The 17,603-nt window shown below is 45.8% G+C and overlaps 2 protein-coding genes across 3 annotated transcripts; one reads left to right on the top strand and one right to left on the bottom strand.

The window, feature by feature from the left end:
• Positions 1–5,694: 5,694 nt before the first annotated feature.
• On the top strand, positions 5,695–11,427 carry LOC308398696 (conserved oligomeric Golgi complex subunit 8-like). Its single transcript, XM_080885462.1, has 5 exons — positions 5,695–7,009; positions 7,471–7,678; positions 8,215–9,039; positions 9,126–9,294; positions 9,829–11,427. Exons 1-5 carry the CDS (start codon positions 6,681–6,683, stop codon positions 10,086–10,088), a joined length of 1,791 nt encoding a protein of 596 aa, XP_080741588.1. The 5' UTR covers positions 5,695–6,680; the 3' UTR covers positions 10,089–11,427.
• A 353-nt stretch (positions 11,428–11,780) lies between these two features.
• Positions 11,781–17,519, bottom strand: nob1 (NIN1 (RPN12) binding protein 1 homolog). Of its 2 annotated transcripts, XM_080885460.1 has the most exons (10): positions 17,376–17,519; positions 16,732–16,864; positions 16,530–16,663; positions 16,215–16,286; positions 15,994–16,134; positions 14,576–14,716; positions 13,732–13,971; positions 13,492–13,589; positions 12,539–12,683; positions 11,781–12,399 (listed from the first exon to the last, which is right to left on the bottom strand). In XM_080885460.1, exons 1-10 carry the CDS (start codon positions 17,442–17,444, stop codon positions 12,130–12,132), a joined length of 1,443 nt encoding a protein of 480 aa, XP_080741586.1. In that variant the 5' UTR covers positions 17,445–17,519; the 3' UTR covers positions 11,781–12,129. The 2 variants fall into 2 exon arrangements, with proteins under 2 accessions (XP_080741586.1, XP_080741587.1); XM_080885461.1 differs by lacking the exon at positions 14,576–14,716.
• Positions 17,520–17,603: the final 84 nt, after the last annotated feature.

Raw genomic sequence — 17,603 nt, 5'->3', positions numbered from 1 at the left:
ATACAAATAGTCCTGAGACTCAATGCCTCATTTACAAGAGAGACCTGTTTCAAACAGGCATAATAAAATAACACCAATAAAATATTGAATATTTTACCAAGTGTCTACACAGTCAAACTAAAAACAAGATTCCCAGTGATGATTTCACAAAACCATTTATGCGTCTTTTAAAGTCTACGAGCAAAATCAGCTGAGAGCCTGAAATCCTTCTGTCATGTAATCCATGAGGACGGGACAGAAAAGGAGAATACCTTCTCTCTGAGGTCTGAACAGTGAGTGCAAAGAAGTCCTGAGACCGCAGATTGTGACTAAACTATTTGTCAGATTACAGGTAATCTGACAAATAGGAGACGAGTAAACCAGAAATGAATTTAGAGACAAAATGCTATCAATGAACCATCCTGCATGAGGCTAATGAGGACTAATCAACCAGTGAATATAAAGTACAGTGGTGTGCTAAAGGTTTTGAGCCGGTGATAAATCTTAATGCCGTGATAAACAAAGTCCAACGATCCATTTCTAAGAAAAACAAAACTCCAGCTTCAGCCTAGCTTCAACAGGAACTCGATGTTTGTAAGACTCCACAGCTTCATTGTTAATACATGTACCTTGAGAAGATACAAGAGAGGGAAGTTAGGATTAGGGTTAACCGAACCCTCTGAGAAGAACACAACCGTGGTTTTTTTTATAGATGCATTTCAAAGACAGCCTTAGCAGAAACAGCTGTGACTGTGTACGATCAAAAGCTAACTGCAAATGTTCGAAAACCATGTCGATACCAGGGTACCAGATTATTACCACAATTAATCATCTGCGTAAAAATAGGCAGTTGCACTTAGATTTTGTCCCACAGCACTGACATAAATAGTAAATAACGCAGGTCCCAAGACAGAAACCTGTGGCACTCCATCAGTCACATTTAAAAAACTGGAAGAGAGACCATTAAACTGCACACACTGCTTATGGTGAGAAAGGTGCTTAGCTTGGTCTGAACGGCCCTTTTCCAATAACCTCTGACATAAAACCCCACGATCAACAGTGCCGGAGGCTTTCGATCAATAAAAAGAGGGGTGCAGTATTTCTTTGCTTCCAGGGCCTCGTAGATATCATTGAGAACTTTAAATTTTAAACCTTTAAGTTACAGTACTGGAGAGATAAAATATCATTTTCATTCTGATAGCTCTAAGGTTGATTATTCCTCAGCCATTAAAGAATCTCAGCTAAAATACAGAGTTTGCAGATTGGTTCATATTATTACCATCCAAGAATCATCACCTTTCAGGAGGGCAGTACAAAGGCACACTGGGATCTCTGCTGAAGTGTTCAGTTGTATGGAAAGATTAAAAATATAAGACGCTGGCTCATCTATGATGCTTGCAAGCAGACGCAAGAAAAACGGAGACAGACTGTCTGGACCGGTGACTTTTTAATGTTAATGCTCTTCAAAGCTGTCAGAGAGAGAATTTATAGTCTGCCAACGCGTCCCAGGGACTTTGAGACTGTCAGTGGTTAAGATCAGAAAGTGATCACATTTGGATTTCCTAATAGAAGCAGCGAAGCTATTACGCAGCTGCCAAACCTTAGCCATTGGCATCAGTGTCGGACTTTCTTGAAGCTGCTCAGGGCTGCTTCCTGTCCCGCCCTTTCACTCTGACCTGGCTAAAAGCAGCATGTTTGTCCACAAGGCAGATAAAACTCTCAGAGTAATATTTACAAGCTAAGTTAACACTGTCCATCAATGTAAAACTGACCCAATGTAAATTCATGAAGTCGTGACAAAAGGCTTGCTCATGTAAAAGCTTTAAATTTCTGTTTGTGATGATGCTCAGAGCATGAAACTGTTCCTCGCAGCACCAACCACGCAGCAATCAGTCAAGTCGCTGGTAAAAACTGCTGTGGAGAAATGATGTGGCACATTAATCAAAGATGATTTATCTGGGGAATAAGGTGTGTGGGGCTTTAGTCATTTGTGTTAGATTAAAAACAGTGTGCCTTAAAATAATCAGACACAGGAGAAAACCGATCCCAATTAAAATCACCTACCAGAATGATTTCATTATAATAGCTGAGCCAAAGAGGAGAACGTGCCAGGGTCAAAGTCAACAGCAGTTAAAGACCTAGCTTTATAAAAAACTGTCACACTTCTGCCTTTCTGAGGCTGCTTGAGCGATAAATTTTAAATCCATAAATTCCCACATCTCACGTCTCAGAAACAATTATTCATTTGGCACTACCTCCGGTGCTTGCATGTTAACCTTTCCACTCGTCTCTCTCATTGTGTGAATGAGAGTGAGACGAGTGGCACGTTATCCTCTTCGGTTCAGCTATTTTCCTCCTACTGACTTTCATTCCTCTTGTGTTCAGAGCATACCTCGACCTGCTCCCACTGCAGCTCACGGTGTCATCTGCAAACATCACGATCCACAGAGACTCCTGCCTGGCCTCGTCTATCAGCCTGTCCCCATCACCACAGCAAACAAGAAGGGGCTCAGAGGAGATCCCTGATGTAATCCCACCCCCATCTTGAACCCATCTGTCATTCCTACCACACACCTCACCACTGTCTCTCTCCGTCCTCATACATGTCCTGCACCACCCTCACATCCTTCTCTGCTACTCCCGACTTCCTCATGCAGTACCACAGTTCATCTCGTGATCCATAAAGACACGGTGCAGATACATCATCAACAACCTCAAAGCAACCGCACAATTCAAACTCCTTGAATTTTTTTCTTAAATAACATAATTCTTCACCTGCAAACACAAGATTTCACAAATGAACAAACAGAATAAATCTTGTTTGGTGTTATCAGGTGATGTCGGTTGGTGTCTGATATTCATTTCCTGCTATAACAAAAGTCTCCCAAATATGGGATAAATAAGATATTTCTCATCCTCATCAGCACCTTCATCTACATCCAAACTGTTAGATAATATCTATTTTTCTAACACAAAAATAATACTTAAAATCTGCAAGAACCTTCATGTGTTACTGTCTGCAGACTGAAGCGAACATTTCTGTTCCGCTTTATGGAAACTGGCGCATTTTTCTCAGATCATAACGTGTATGAAAACACCGGTAAACTAACTGAGCAGTGCTGTTGTGGTCAGGAGTGTTTGCTCTGCTCTCCTGGAGCTTCAGCTAACTTCAGGTAATCTCATTAAGGTTCTTCATTAAGCTCATTAAACCACAGACGAGCTCATGTTCAGACTAACACAGCAGAGGAGGTCCGTCTGCTCCCCACTTTAACCCGTTAACTCTGACTCTGTGGCGGGTGTTCCAGATCAACTGGCGTTTAGATCAACTGGCGTTTAGATCAACTGGCGTTTAGATCAACTGGCGTTGGTCGAACAGATGTGTGGCAGTCTTGCGTTTCAGGAGCTCCTACCGACAAACCAGCAAAAAAACGCCAAATGTGTCACCTGTGACACTTGTGAGGTTGTCTCAAACACACTCCGTCAGTCTTGATGCTGTTGAACAACAAAATGTTTAAAAATGTGGCGAGTTTACCTGGTGATATCCTCATGCGCGACGCGATCAACTGGCGTTTAGATCAACTGGCGTTTAGATCGCGAAAACAGCAAACAAGTATGTTGTTCACAGGACACAAAGAGTAAACGATCGTTTACTCTTTGTGTCCTGTGAACAACATCGGCGTGGTGTTACTTGTTTGCTGTTTTCGCGATCTAAACGCCAGTTGATCTAAACGCCAGTTGATCTAAACGCCAGTTGATCTAAACGCCAGTTGATCTAAACGCCAGTTGATCTAAACGCCAGTTGATCTAAACGCCAGTTGATCTGGAACACCGGTGCTGACCTAACCACCCGCCGTACCGAGCTCCGGGCTAACGTTAGCCGAACACTGAGGCCGGGCATCGGCGTCAGGAGCAGCGGCTCCCCGGCGGAACTTGGACCGAGCAGACGCAGTCTGGCGTTGGGCAGCTTACCTCGGTCTGTCGGTCACCGACGGACGGCTTAAAGTTGATCCGGTGAGGCGGCGACAGCAACTTGTCGACGGTCCGTTTACTGCTCGGCTGCAGCTTAGCAACTGAATCACACACCTCACTTCCGGTGACGTCATTACCCTTTTCCCCCAAACAACTTTATTAACAAATACGCTTCGAAGTCATGACTGTAGAAAACGATCACTAGGTTGAACTTTTCAGTAGCGCCGTTAACTTAGCGGTATTTATCTTAAATTTCCATTTCTCCAGATTTGACATGTTTCTCTTTGTTTTTATTTTTGTTACGTTTGCCAAACTTTTCCCTTTTTCTCAAATCTTTTCTGGTAAATTTAGATTTTTTTCCTTATAATTTCTCCTAAATGCATCTTTTATTTTCTTGTGATTAAGTATTTTCCCCCTCACATATCTGTCCCTTTTCTAAATTTGGTTTTTAGTTTCTCATAAACCTGGTTACCCGCCCCCTCTAAATTTGCCTCTAATGATTTAAGCTGCACTGAAAGAAAAGCAGCTTTGTAAGAAAATGAAAGCTATCTAAAATGACATTGTGTATTTACAAAACTAAAATAAAACTAAATTAATTAGGAAATTAATTCATTAGTTCAGGGCTGGATTGGGACAAAAAATCGGTCCGGGCATTTTGACTAGTGACCGGCCCACCAGGTATTACAGGAAAAGCCATAAAGCCTTTGAATGAAAACAAACGCTGTTGTGACAGTGATGTACAGTCTTGTTGGTATATGTAGGATTTCTATACATTGTACATCAGATGAAAACTTTGGTTGTAAGATTCAGATAATTATTTATTAAAAGCGAGACATTTTAAATGAGAATAAGAAAGAAAAGTATTTCTTTGTGCCCCCCTCTCCCTGTTAATGCCCTACCTTACCCCCTGGCAAAACTTTGCTAGACCCGCCCCTGCACAGTTACCAGCTGTCAGCTACATAAAAAAGGATCCTGGTGTTATTTGTCTCTCAGAAACAGTTGATAACTTCAACTCATTCATGTCATCTAAAAGGTAAACCTGTTTCTCCATCACCTGTTCAGCTCTGATGATCCAGTAAGGACATCTCCTGGTTTCATCTTCATGTTTCCCTCTCACATAACCAAACCGACATCATGACCAGCAGTTTTACAGCTGTGGCTCCAGCAAACATCAGCTGATACTAGAAATTAATATTAAATAAATTCTAACAACAGCTGATCCAGCTTAAACGTGCTGCTGTTGTTTAGCGCGACATCTGCTGGTTTCCTGTTTCTGGCGCAAAGTGGGCGATCAACAAACGAGAGAGAAAAGCCGATCAGTTGATCATTGATCAGTTTCATGATTGAATGAGCGAAGAAGAGGCAGCTAACAGCGTAAAGACGCAGAATAAATCCAGCTTTGTGTCTTTTTCATTATAGCTGAAGTCCGGGACAAACTGCGTCTCTTCTCAGCTCAACACGAAACGCGTAATATTTTCTCTGATGATTCCGTTTTTACAGGACGGTTGGCAACTCTACTAACTAACCTTATGAATAAAGTAAAGTTCACTATCAGTAACATCATAGCACCCACCCAGCTGTATAGGAACTCTGTCAGTACAAGTTATTGTAACTGACTGTAAAAAGTCAGCAACATGAAAATAAACTCCACCTAAACTTGGTTCATATCTGACCCAGATAGACTGCAGCTCATAACTTCTTACCTGAAGTTCAGTTCACCTGACACTCGGACCGGCGGCCGCCTCGGGGCTCTCCTCCTCCTCCTGCCTCCCCTTTCCCTCATCCACCTGCTGGCCTCAGTGGGAGCTCCGCCATAGCCACCACCAAACAACTTCTTACACATCTGCCAGCATCTGGCCAATCCACCACCTTTCATTGTTTATACTGTTACAAACAAACAAAAAACCATCGGCCCATAAAAACGAAAAATCACCAAATGCCCGGTATGCCCATGGCCAGTCTATGCATTAGTTGTAATAACGTAATTCGTTTAAATTAATTTAGGCTATTTTTAGCCTCACTAGGCTTTGGTGCAGAGGTTCACTGAGAGGTTAACGAGTGTGTGTAATTTTTCTATTACAGTATCATATATACTTACTGTACTGTAATGTACTTAGAATATTATTATCATATTATTATACAGGTAAATCAGTATCCTAGTAATTATTCATATTGGTGTTGGTGATATTTGCAAAAACATTTAAACAGTCATAAATTAATTGTTGGCCTGTAATCTGTGAAAAAAGTGTTAGACATCTCTCTCATGAATAATTCATTCACTTTCCACAAAAAAAAAAGAAATCCTATCTCAAGGCAGAAGCTGCCTTGATAATAGCTGAGTTATCAGTTTTTAGCAACAGAAATGTCTTTTTCCAGAGAGACGTGGCCAACAAATGTAACGTCACAGTTATAGAAACATGATTTAAGTGACCAAAAAGGACAAAATAGATATAATAACTCAATAAATCAGAGTCACAAATATATTCTATGTATTTCATATATACCTATTATTATAGTATACAGTCAAAACAAAAACAAAGAAACTTCGGAAATGACTTTTTGGCACAACACCGGCAGGTGGCAGTATTTCACCTTTAAGCTTTTTTGACACGCGTCAGAAGGAGAAGAAGAAGAACCGGGACGTGTTCGTCAGCACTGGATGTTCCGGTTGTTTACAACCAGGAAATCTGTCAGTTTGTGAACCGGGACTCCGTGAACCTGCAGCGGTAAACATGGCGGCGGTGGACGTGGAGGATGAGAGCATCCTGGCGTCCATCTTTAAGGACAGCTTCCCGGACAGCTGGAGGGACAACCCGGACTTCGCGGCCTACCTGTCGGAGCTCAGCTCCTTCGGGGTGGAGAAGCTGGGTCGGGAGCCGGAGAGGCTGGCGGAGGAGCGGGCTCAGATCCTGCAGCAGACCCGGGAGCTGGCCTTCTCCAACTACCAGACCTTCATCCGCACCGCCGACTGCACCGAGCACATCTACCGGGACTTCGGGCGGGTGGAGAGCAGCGTGTCCCGGCTGCTGGACAAGCTGCCCCGCTTCGGAGAGAATTGCAGGTCGGTGGCTCCCTGTGGAGGGGATGTCAGCAGGAGGAAACTGGGGTCTATAAAAGTGTCATCATTTACTGTTAGGTTAATAAAAACTTTAGATATTTTTTAAAAAGCACACAGGATGAACTGATCAAGGAGAGAGATGCAGATTATTATTATTGTAGCTCACTGTAGGATCACAAAGTGAATAACTTAGTTATTTTCTTAGGAATATGCCACAGAAGGTGAATTGACTGGGAATAAAACAGCAGCAGATTAATTTCCTTTGAGCTGGCTCGTCAGCCTCCTTTCAGAATAAAAAACAGGCAGCCAGACTTTAGCCACAACCAGAACAAAACTACAGACTGGGGACATTAATGAAAGATAATAAAAGGTTCTTAGAGCTATAAAGTGTTACGTGTTACACATAGTTGTGTTTTTGCTGTTGTGCTGTCTCTCTGAGCTTTGGGGGCTCATTTTGTTTTCAGGCACTTCATGAAAGAGGCGGAGGAGATCGGAGCAAGCCGCCGGATGAACAGCCTCACTCTGAACCGCCACACGGAGATCCTGGAGATTCTGGAGATTCCTCAGCTCATGGACACCTGCGTCCGCAACGGCTACTACGAAGAGGCTCTGGAGCTGGCGGCATACGTGAAGAGGCTGGAGAAGAAACACTCGTCGCTGCCCGTCATCCAGGTGAGTCCAGACCAGGCTGACCAAAAAGCGGGTGTGTTTGGGGTTTTTTTACTGCCTGAATGAAACTCTAAATGTTATTTAGGAAAATGAACTGTTAGGGCTAAATAAACGTTACTTTTCTTTGATTTTCTGTCGTGTGATGTTGGAGAAAAAATGTTCAAATAAACAATTACACGTGTGAAGAGAATTAAAGAGCTCAGGCTCCAGACCGCTCTGAATACTCAGTTTTCTTTTGTTACGTGCACAGCTAACAAGCTCTGGGTGTTGCCCCTCAGCAGGCTTCCAGGTGTTGGCCAGCTGGAATAAAGCAGGCTTTCAGAGAAGGTGAAAAAGCTAAAATGTGACTGCGGGAGGTTGTTGATGGGGCTCAGGTTCAGGTACAGGCTGGAAATCGCTAGTTTAAACTCTAAATTGACAAAAACTGGAGAAAAACAGTTGAGAAACTTTCTCTTTGCTGAGATATAAAACAGAAAAGGTCACTGTGGAGAACATCTAATGTTTCGGCTCCTCTAACCTTTGACCTTCTCCATCTTTAGGGTATCGTGCGTGAAGTGCGTCAGTCGGCTCAGCTGATGCTCAACCAGCTGTTGCAGCAGCTCCGCAGCAACTCCCAGCTTCCCGTGTGCCTCCGCGTCATCGGTTACCTGCGGCGTATGGACGTGTTCACGGAGGCGGAGCTGCGGGTGAAGTTCCTGCAGGCTCGCAGCACTTGGCTGCACTCCATCCTCGCCGCCATCCCTGAAAACGATGCTTACTTTCACATCACCAAGACCATCGAGGCCTGCAGGGTGCACATGTTTGACATCATCACCCAGTACAGAGCCATCTTCTCTGACGAGGACCCGCTAGTGCCCCCCGCCGGTGGGCTCATGGCTGTGAACGAGGGCGCCATCTTCCACGGCTGGGTGGTGCACAAGGTGGCAGAGTTCCTGGAGACCTTAGAGAGGGACCTGCAGCGGGGTGTGGGCAGCCGCCTGGACTCCCTGCTGGGTCAGTGCATGTACTTCGGTTTGTCCTTCAGCAGGGTGGGGGCGGACTTCCGCGGGCAGCTGGCGCCCATGTTCCAGCGGGTGGCGGTGGACACGTTCCGCGGAGCCGTGAAGGAGGCGGTGGAAAAGTTCCAGGAGGACATGAACCTGTACACCCTCATCGCCCTGCCCTCAGTGCTGGCAGGGACCATCCCCGTCGTAGCCCCCGCCCCGCAGCCCGGCACCCTGCAGCCCCCAATGTCCCTGCTGGACTTCCAGCCGCTCGCCTGCTTTCTCAACAACATCCTGACCGCCTTCAACGACCTCCGCCTCTGCTGCCCCATCGGAGTGGTGGAGAATGTCACCAAATGCCTGGAGGAAGCCCTGAAGATGGTGAGCAGCTGGATCTTTGGTGTAATCTGGGTTAAAGTCAGACTGATGCTGGATTAACAGCTGCTGACGGTGTCGTTTTTTGTCAGGTGACCCGTCAGATTCTGGTGTTTCACCGGGCGGAGGAGACGGCCTTCAGCAGCCGGGAGAAGGAGCTGTTTATTCAGTTCTGCTGTGCGTACGCTGAAGACCTGCTGCCCTTCCTGAACCGCTGCCTGCAGGTCCTGTTTCCACCGGCTCAGCTCGCTCTCATCCTGGGTGAGGACTCGCAGCAACGTCTGAGTTTGTTTCTTCGTTTAAAACGGACGCGGTGATGCTGAAGACGTTTAACGACGGGCCTGGAAGTGAAGCCGTTATTCCAATAATGCGGTCTCAGTTTAAACTGTTGTCCTTGCGTTGTTGTTCTTGTTGGTCACCTTCGGTCTCGGGCTGGAAACCGCATGAACGTACATGGTAGACTGTACATAAAAGATGGGCGTAGCCACTGGGACATTTGTGAAACCATGGTCTGAATTTGGAGTAATGACCGCTTCAGCCTGTAGGGGGCACTAATAAAACCACAAAATCACCACACAAGCTTTTTTTGTGTAGTAAAGTTAAACTTTTGGTCCAATCAGTCAATGAGAAGAAAACTTCACAAAATTAGTTTAAAAGAGAAAAAAATCTTTAACCTCTTTTTCTTTTTTTGCCCTGGACTCTCTTCTCAAAGTTATTCTTTGTAATGGCTAAAATAGCTTAAGAAGTGCTGAGCAGCAGAGTTTGGTCTGAATCAAATCTGTTGTCTCTCCGCAGGTGTTCCTCCCACCCAGCTGCACAAGTACGGCCATCTGGGCTCCATCGACCTCGCCACAGTCCTCGAGCCTCTGGACTTCCTGCTTCCTCAGAAGGAGCCGCCGGTGCCAGAGGTCGACATTACGGCAGAATTGAGCAGCCTGACGTTTGACATGGAGCCCAAAGAACCGGCGCCGACCCCATCCGATGTCAGAGACTCCAAACCCGGAGCTGAACTGACAAAGACAGAGTTTAAAGAGCCGAAGCAGGACGAGGAGTGAAGGCGAGGAAACGCTGGCTCTAAACTGTATCCTGTGACGGACATCTGTCAAAACTGAAGCATTAAAATATTTTTATATATGTGAGAAAAAGGCTTTAATGGTGACATTTCTTCTCTTATTTAAAGGTTTACTCACTAACGTAGAAGGAAAATAAGCAAATAGTTTAGTTTGCTTCTTTTTCCATCGATGATGGAGTCCACCTGATTTTAACTCTGCTCCCGGAGATCTTCAGCTCGTTCTCGTCCTTTAAGAAGGAAAAACTGAATGTTTGTGTTTTCCTGGTAACGTGTCAGAAATGTGAGAAAACCAAAAGTTTGGTTTATTATAGGAAAGTCCTGAAGGGCAGAAACTGACTCTGCATTTTCATCCAGCGTCGGCCTCATCTTTGAGCTTTTTCTGCTGAGGCAGCTGGGAGTTGTAGTCCGTCAGCTGGGAGTTGTAGTCCGTCAGCTGGGAGTTGTAGTCCGTCAGCTGTGTCTGATTTACATGGTGGGTTTGTTAAACTGTCTGGACACTTAAATCTTTCACTTTGATTCAAAGATTCATTGGAAATCAATAAAGATCAATTATATTGACGAGTCAGTCTCATGTTTAAAGGAGCGTACTGCAGTTTCTGCACAGTCACGGTCAGTCTGAGCTGATCTCCACCTGTCTGGAATATCTGAAGATAAACTCAAGGATCTCCACCTTCACAGATCTACAGGTGAGCACCTCGTGGACGCTACTTCCACCAACTAACAGCCTTACTACACCTGCCTGTTAGGTCTTATTTTCCTGTTTAAAAATATAAACCTTCCAGTGATCATGTTCTCCCTCTGCGTCGTGTTTGAATCGTTGGTTTTTGTGTAATTTTACTGTCAGACGGCGACGGGACAATTCAATGATGTAATGCTGTGTTACCATAGAAACACAGCATTTCTGGCACAACTTCAGTGACTCACAAGGTGCAACGAGAAGATAAAGGCGTAAAAGGTCCAGCACTATGCGGCACACAGTGGTGTTACCGTTTAACCACACGCCAAAGCATGAAATTGTAATCAATAATAAAGTTTATTTATGTCGAACATGTGGCCCTCGGCCCCAGAGGCAGCCCACTGAAGGGTCACGTTTGGTCCGGCTTTACAAAGTGAAAACTGCAGAGAAGTCGGTTTGCGTTTTTCAGTGCAGGACCCCGACGTTACAGGACAGTTAGAAATGTTTCTCATGATGATGTTTTTATCATAAAGATGTAAAATACTGAAGATCAGCCATAAACACTGAGCTGGAAACTATAACGTAGTTCAAGCAGACTCGCTGTGAAAGGTTTCACTGCTCTCTAAAACAAATATTTTAATAAGAATATTACATCTGGCAAAATTTGAAGGAGGATTTACACCTTAGTCGTTGTTTAAACCCTGAACCTGATGTGCACCTGCACGCTGTAGCCGTGTAACCCAGAGTGACCGTGATTGGTCCGTTCAGTACTGCCGTTTGCTCTTACAGATGTTCATCCACCTCTGCCATCCTTCATCTAATCGACTGGAGGAGAAACGTCTCCAGCAGCGAGTGTTTAGGAGCAGAGCTTTATTTCTTCCTTCTTCACTCACAGAAATCCTGATATGTAGCAGAATCTCTGTATCACGTCGCCGCCCTGCAGACCGAGCGCGCTCCTGCCTCTGTGGTGGAGGTAATGAGCAGAAACAGACACCGATGTGAAATTTCACACACTTTTAATGTATTTATTATTCTGGCTCGTTCCATAAGGGATGCTATGTAATCTGTAATAATCTGGAGCTGGTATTGTTAGAGTCACTCGTGCTGCCAGCAGTTAATTCGCCCGTGTGTCGCCGAGTGTCATCGACTTCCTCTGGCTGTCACGCGCGTCTCTTCTGCTTTGAACACCGTGTTTAGAGCTGTAGTTAATCCTCATGTCTTGGATGTCTGACTGTCCATGAACGCACCAGAAGACCTGGTGAGTTAATCTGTCGCACGTGAGCCGATGGATGATTTGGGAAATGACGGTCCGGTCCTTTAATTTAAACACGATGCATGCTCGCCATCTTTACTTCTTCTTGATGAACTTCCTGCGGGTGGCGTTGGGGTTGGCCCGCCTCCTGCCGCCGCCACACTGGCCGTCTCTGATCTGCAGGTTGGCGGCTCGGCTGTAGATGTCGTTCTCACAGAACGGCGACGCTCCGGCCACGTAGTCCGGGTTGAAGACATCGGTCTTCTGGCGAGCCTTCCGGGAGAGCCTCTGCTGGGGGAAGCGCTGGTCCTCCACCAGCTGGGGGTTGGTGGAGTGTTTCCCCCCCTGAGGCAGAGGCAGCGTGTGCTGAAACACAAGACGGCAGCGGTCATGTTTAGGACGTTTAGACCCGACTCAGGCAGAACTGAAGCGGTCTGAAAAAACGATTTACGCTGCAGATGCGAACGCAGAGTCATTTTAGAAGTGATAAAACGCCGCGTCTCACCCGGAGCCCTCTGGGGTTCAACACTTTGGGGTTTTTGGAGAAATGCATCTGCATGCTGCCATCCTCGTTCACCGTCACCGCCAGCTTCTTCAGGGTTCTGTTCCCGCAGTGAGGACAGAAAGCTTTGTTCATGTCGCTCGTCGTCCTGGAATCGAAACATTTAACAGGTCAATGCTCCTGGACGGGCAACCCCTCGCTTTATTCTCCTTACAGCCTCTAAGAACAGGACAGGTCACTAACATCTGTCCGTCTGAGGAACATCTGTCCTCTCATGTTAGGTTTGTTCCAACCCTGCACTCCACGCTCCATCGTTCTGATCCACTTTAACATCTGTGCTTTTTCTTAAAGCAGGCGTGGGCGAACTCCAGGCCTCGAGGGCCGGAGTCCTGCAGGTTTTAGATCCAACACAGCTGATTTAAATGTCTAAATGACCTCCTCAACATGTCCTGAAGTTCTCCAGAAACCAGGTAATGAACTAATCATGTGATTCAGGTGTGTTGACCCAGGGTGAGATCTAAAACCTGCAGGACGCCGGCCCTCCCACCCCTGGTGTAGAGCCACTTTAATGGATTATATTCAGATTTTTACATGATGTTTTATTTTGACCTTATTTACATCTGTATCTCTGGAGCACCTTTATTATATTTTTCTATGTAAGCATCATTTTTACTGTGTTTTATTATTTTTATTTTAACCTACTCAAGCAGCAATTTAATACATTTATTTATTTATTTTATTCCTTTCATTGACTTTGTCCATTTTATTTATGTATTAATTTATCTTTATTCTTTTAATAAAGCAGTCCTGACATTTTCACTTGTTCAGCACCTTTATTCTACTCTTGATATAAATTTAAATGTTTTAAATGTCGTGTTTTGTATTTTTCGCTGGAACGGATTCGAGCTGCCTCCCTTTCAGCCTGAAGAGGTTTTGTTAACTTTGTTCGGACTCACTTGAAGCAGGCGTGACATCTCAGGATGTAGTTCCTCGCCTGCTTGATCAGCATCCCGTTCACAGAGAGAACGTGAAGTCCGATCTGAATGAGAACGTTCTGGGACACAGACAGCGAAAGCTTTTTGAAGTCCGGCGTAAAGCAGGAGAATATTTATTCACGCAGCGGTTTACTGAAACCATTCACACAAACCTTTAGACAGAAGGTGAAAAACAGCGAATGCACCGTCTGCATCCGTTACCTGCATGGCGAAGTCGGTGGTGAGACAGCCGACTTTGATGTCAGCTGGAGCCGTCCAATCAGCGGAGTCCATTTTCACCTCTTTGATGTTACCGGGAGTGATCCATCCTCCTCCATCGTCATCGTCCTCCTCGTCATCTTCGTCATCAGGCTCGTTCTCTTTGTCCTCGTCGTCCGATTGGCCCGCCGACGCCCTTTGCTCCGCCCTCTCCTCTGTCTGTGGTGATTCGTTGCCCTCTTTCTGTAAACAAACATCATCATCATCATCATCATCATCACTGCAGTCTGACAGGTGACAGAAGTTATGACTCAGTGAGAGATGTAAAATTCCTCCTTTGTCTCCTTGCTTCCTCTCACATGCATCCTTTCCTACGGGGAGATGTTGAGGAGGAAACCCTGTTTATCCCACGCCATCAACGTCAGGAACGTTTTCCACACGATTCACTATTTACACATTACAAGAATAAGACCTCAGATCACACTTGAACTACTTTTTCTCTTGAAATGTGCTGCAGGAGGTGGAGGTGGTGGGCATGCACATGAAGTTCAGAGGCTGCAACACAACAACAGAAATAAAAGGGTAATGCACTGATGCACTAGAGTCTGACTGGCGTGTGAAACCATGCAAACACAAAGACGCCTGCAGCCCTCAAAGTCTCATGGAGGCTCCTTTAAATATGAACGAGGTCTCCTGCAAACTGCAGCCGGTCACACTCAGCCACAAGCGCTCACTGAGGGGCTGAACCGAGGCTCAGAGGAACACAAAGGATTATTCTGAACTGTGAATCATGCAAAGCTGCTCTACGAGACTCCCAGCATGAAAACATTCTTCCCTTTCAACTCACCAGTAAACCCAGCAGCTCATCGCTGAAGGTCAGGAGCGGATCCCTCCAGAACAGAAAGCTGCTGAACTGGTCTCCGTCCGAAGTCGTCCGTGTGTCCGCTTGTTTCTGTCCGCCGCTCGATTTTAAACCCTCCGCTGGACCCTGACAGAGCAGCAGCGATAACACACACGCTGTGTTTACGTGCACAACCTGGAGACACAATCTCTTTTCCAACAACACGGCACCCAACTCCATTCATCCACCCATGCCTCCGTCCATCCATCCACCCATGCCTCCATCCATCTGTCTGTCCATCCATCCTTAGTGGCCGGGGAAAACAGATGTTCCTCTCTTCAGACATTTTCTCGGGAATTTCCACCCAGCTGCGAGCTTTAACCTCTCCAGTGTGTCCTGGTTCTGTCCTGGGTGAAACAGTTAACCTGCAGCGCTGCAGGTTTTCTGGTCGGACCCCCAAAGCACCCTAGCTGGCTCCCTTCAGTGTGGAGGACTAACAACCACTGCACGATGTTCCAAACCAGTTCCACATGTTTTCACAGGAAAAAACCCAGTAAAGACACAGCACCACAAAACCTCTGTGCTCAGAGGTGGAACCACGCCACTGGCTGTGGGAGGGGACAGACATTCACACATGCAGCTCACAGAGTCCGTCCTCCATGATTTTATTCTGTGGATGTTACTTGAAACTCTGCTTCTTTGGTCTTAGAACAGTCAGAATAATGGAGCTGGTTTCATCAGTGGCAGAGAGATTGTGTATGTGTTTGTAACAAAGGCAGCTCGGCTCGGTTTCTGAAGCTTCTCGCCTGTTTTCTACGATCGCTTTAAGACACGTTCACAGAGGAAAGGTTCTGAGCATTGAAACTATCTGTGCAAACACAGACGTCTGTGTCAGCAGAGGGATTTAAAACCCTCTGAGGAAGTCGTTACAGCGAGAGTCGGTGAGACTGTGAGGTCCAGGTGCTCCTCGTCCTCTCGCCACGGCATGAAGTCTCAGACCGTCACTTATCGTGCTTTTAACGTTTGTCGCATCAAAAATACAAAAGAATAGAAAAAGTCTGAGGAAATGAAGACGAGCTCCGAAACAACATCAGAACAAAGCTCAAAATTGTGTATTTTAAAAACTAAGCACAGACGAAGGTCAGCAGAAGGTACATCGTCAGATTTTCCCCAATTTTAACTGACAGCGTAAAGAAACGAGAGATTTACAAGAAAGGAAATAACTTTTTTAAACACTTTGAAAGGAGTCGAGTATTTCTGCCTGTGACGTTCAGATTCTCCTAAATCTCTCAAGTTTGGTTTCCTGATTAAAATAATTTCACATTATGAGGAAAAGATGCAAAAATTAAACGACAGAAACTTCTAAAGCTACTGTCTCAAAACATCTACGATCGAACCAAACAGAGCTGTGTTTCTTTCCTCACCAGTAAACCCAGCAGCTCGTCATCGATGGCCGGCAGCGGCTCCCTCCAGAACTGGAAGCTGTTGAACTCGTCGCCGTTGGTCTCGTTCGGCGTCTTCTTTTCCGTCTCCGTCTGTTGGACAATCGTGCTGTCCGCAGGTTTCTGAAGACGCAAACACAAAGTGAGAAAACGTTCCTGTCTGCACGCCGGCCTGACGGCTGACACGAGCGTCCGACTCTCACCTTGGAAGGAAAGTGGAACCCGGCGACGTTCATCGGAGTCTCGGGGTGGCGCTGCGTGCTCTGAATGTTCACCTGGATCAGAAAATAACCAGAGGAGTCTGAGTTTATCACAGTGTGGAGTTAAACTTCTACGTGTCTGCTGTACAGAGTCAAGAATAGAATAGAATAGAACAACCCTTTATTGGGATTGTACAACCAAAGTATGGGTGCAATGAACACGCGAGGCTAACTGCACAGGAGTAAAAATATACATAAATATTAAACACATTAGGAATAAACAGCAAACAGGAGCGCCAGTCTGTGTGCTGCAGGTACCTTAACCTCTGGCTCCTTCCTCAGGTGCTGCGAGCCCACGTTCTCCAGCTCCAGCTGGTAGGTCAGAGCCAGGACTTTGATGTCGGTGGCTGAGAGACTCGGATAGTCCCCGGTCTTCTTGGAGAACTCTGTCACTGAAAACAGACACCAGGATGTTAAATCACACCTTTACAAGAGGTTTGGGATTCAGACGCCCGCTCACCGTGTCTGATGTGCTCTGGATGAGGTTCCTTAAAGTGCAGCTGGTACGGCAGGAAGGCCAGGCTCCTCCTGGTGGGCTTGTCTCGGATCTCTTCCACCACATCTTTCAGGGTGTAGATATTCCTGCCGATTTCCTACCAAATAAAACCAACAGAGTGAGATAACATCGGGAAGCTTCAGCCTCATCTTTATCGTGGCAGCAGCCAGAATTCATTTTTTTAATGCGCTTCAAGCTAAAATCTTTATTAAAGTTCCAGTGAATATTTATTTTACTAAACACGGTTTTTTTCTCCTTTAACAGTCTGAGAACAGAGACCAGATCCGGACCAAAAACCTGTCCATCTACGTTTAAACCTGAACTACAGCATCCGGTGATGCTTTGAACACCATTGATCCAGATCTCCTTTCTCTGGACGACATTAAAGATCCGGGACCAGATGAACACATTTAACTCAGTTTTATGGTCCTGGATCATTTATTGTCCCTGTGAAAGCAGAAGACGATCCGGTTTCTCGGTTTGTTGTCGGGGACCTGTTGGCCTCCAGCTCCACGCTGAGTCCTCTCCCCCCGGTCTCTGAAGCCCCTCTCCCGGGTCAATCACACCCTCACAACCCGGTCCACCTGTATCAGGAGGGACAGACTCACCTGGAGAGGAGCTTTCCTTAAAAACGCTCCTGCATCTGCGACAACATGCTCTACCAGGGTGGTCGCCATCTTGGTTTGGCGAACAGCAGCGGGAGCGACCAATCAGAAGAGAGGGGAAACACTCGTGACACGTAGAAGCCGAAAACACGTCATTCATGTGGGAAAGTTGAACTTAACCATTAAAGTTGTTTTTAAAAAAGTGAAACGTTTGTTTTCTTATTTAATTCG

This window comes from Rhamphochromis sp. 'chilingali', assembly GCF_963969265.1.
Source record: "Rhamphochromis sp. 'chilingali' genome assembly, chromosome: 6".
Classification (NCBI taxonomy): domain Eukaryota; kingdom Metazoa; phylum Chordata; class Actinopteri; order Cichliformes; family Cichlidae; genus Rhamphochromis; species Rhamphochromis sp. 'chilingali'.
The sequence above is the reverse complement of the archived record's forward strand: the minus strand, read 5'-3'. Positions and strand labels throughout refer to the sequence as shown.

Bases quoted from the DNA above. Each gene is read 5' to 3' on its own strand.
- LOC308398696 (XM_080885462.1), top strand. From the start codon at position 6,681: ATGGCGGCGGTGGACGTGGAGGATGAGAGCATCCTGGCGTCCATCTTT. The intron at 7,679-8,214 runs GTGAGTCCAGAC...CTCCATCTTTAG, and splicing joins CGTCGCTGCCCGTCATCCAG to GGTATCGTGCGTGAAGTGCG. The intron at 9,295-9,828 runs GTGAGGACTCGC...GTCTCTCCGCAG, and splicing joins TCAGCTCGCTCTCATCCTGG to GTGTTCCTCCCACCCAGCTG.
- nob1 (XM_080885460.1), bottom strand. From the start codon at position 17,444: ATGGCGACCACCCTGGTAGAGCATGTTGTCGCAGATGCAGGAGCGTTT. The intron at 16,865-17,375 runs GTGAGTCTGTCC...TTTATTTGGTAG, and splicing joins TAAGGAAAGCTCCTCTCCAG to GAAATCGGCAGGAATATCTA. The intron at 12,684-13,491 runs GTGAGTCCGAAC...TTTCGATTCCAG, and splicing joins AGATGTCACGCCTGCTTCAA to GACGACGAGCGACATGAACA.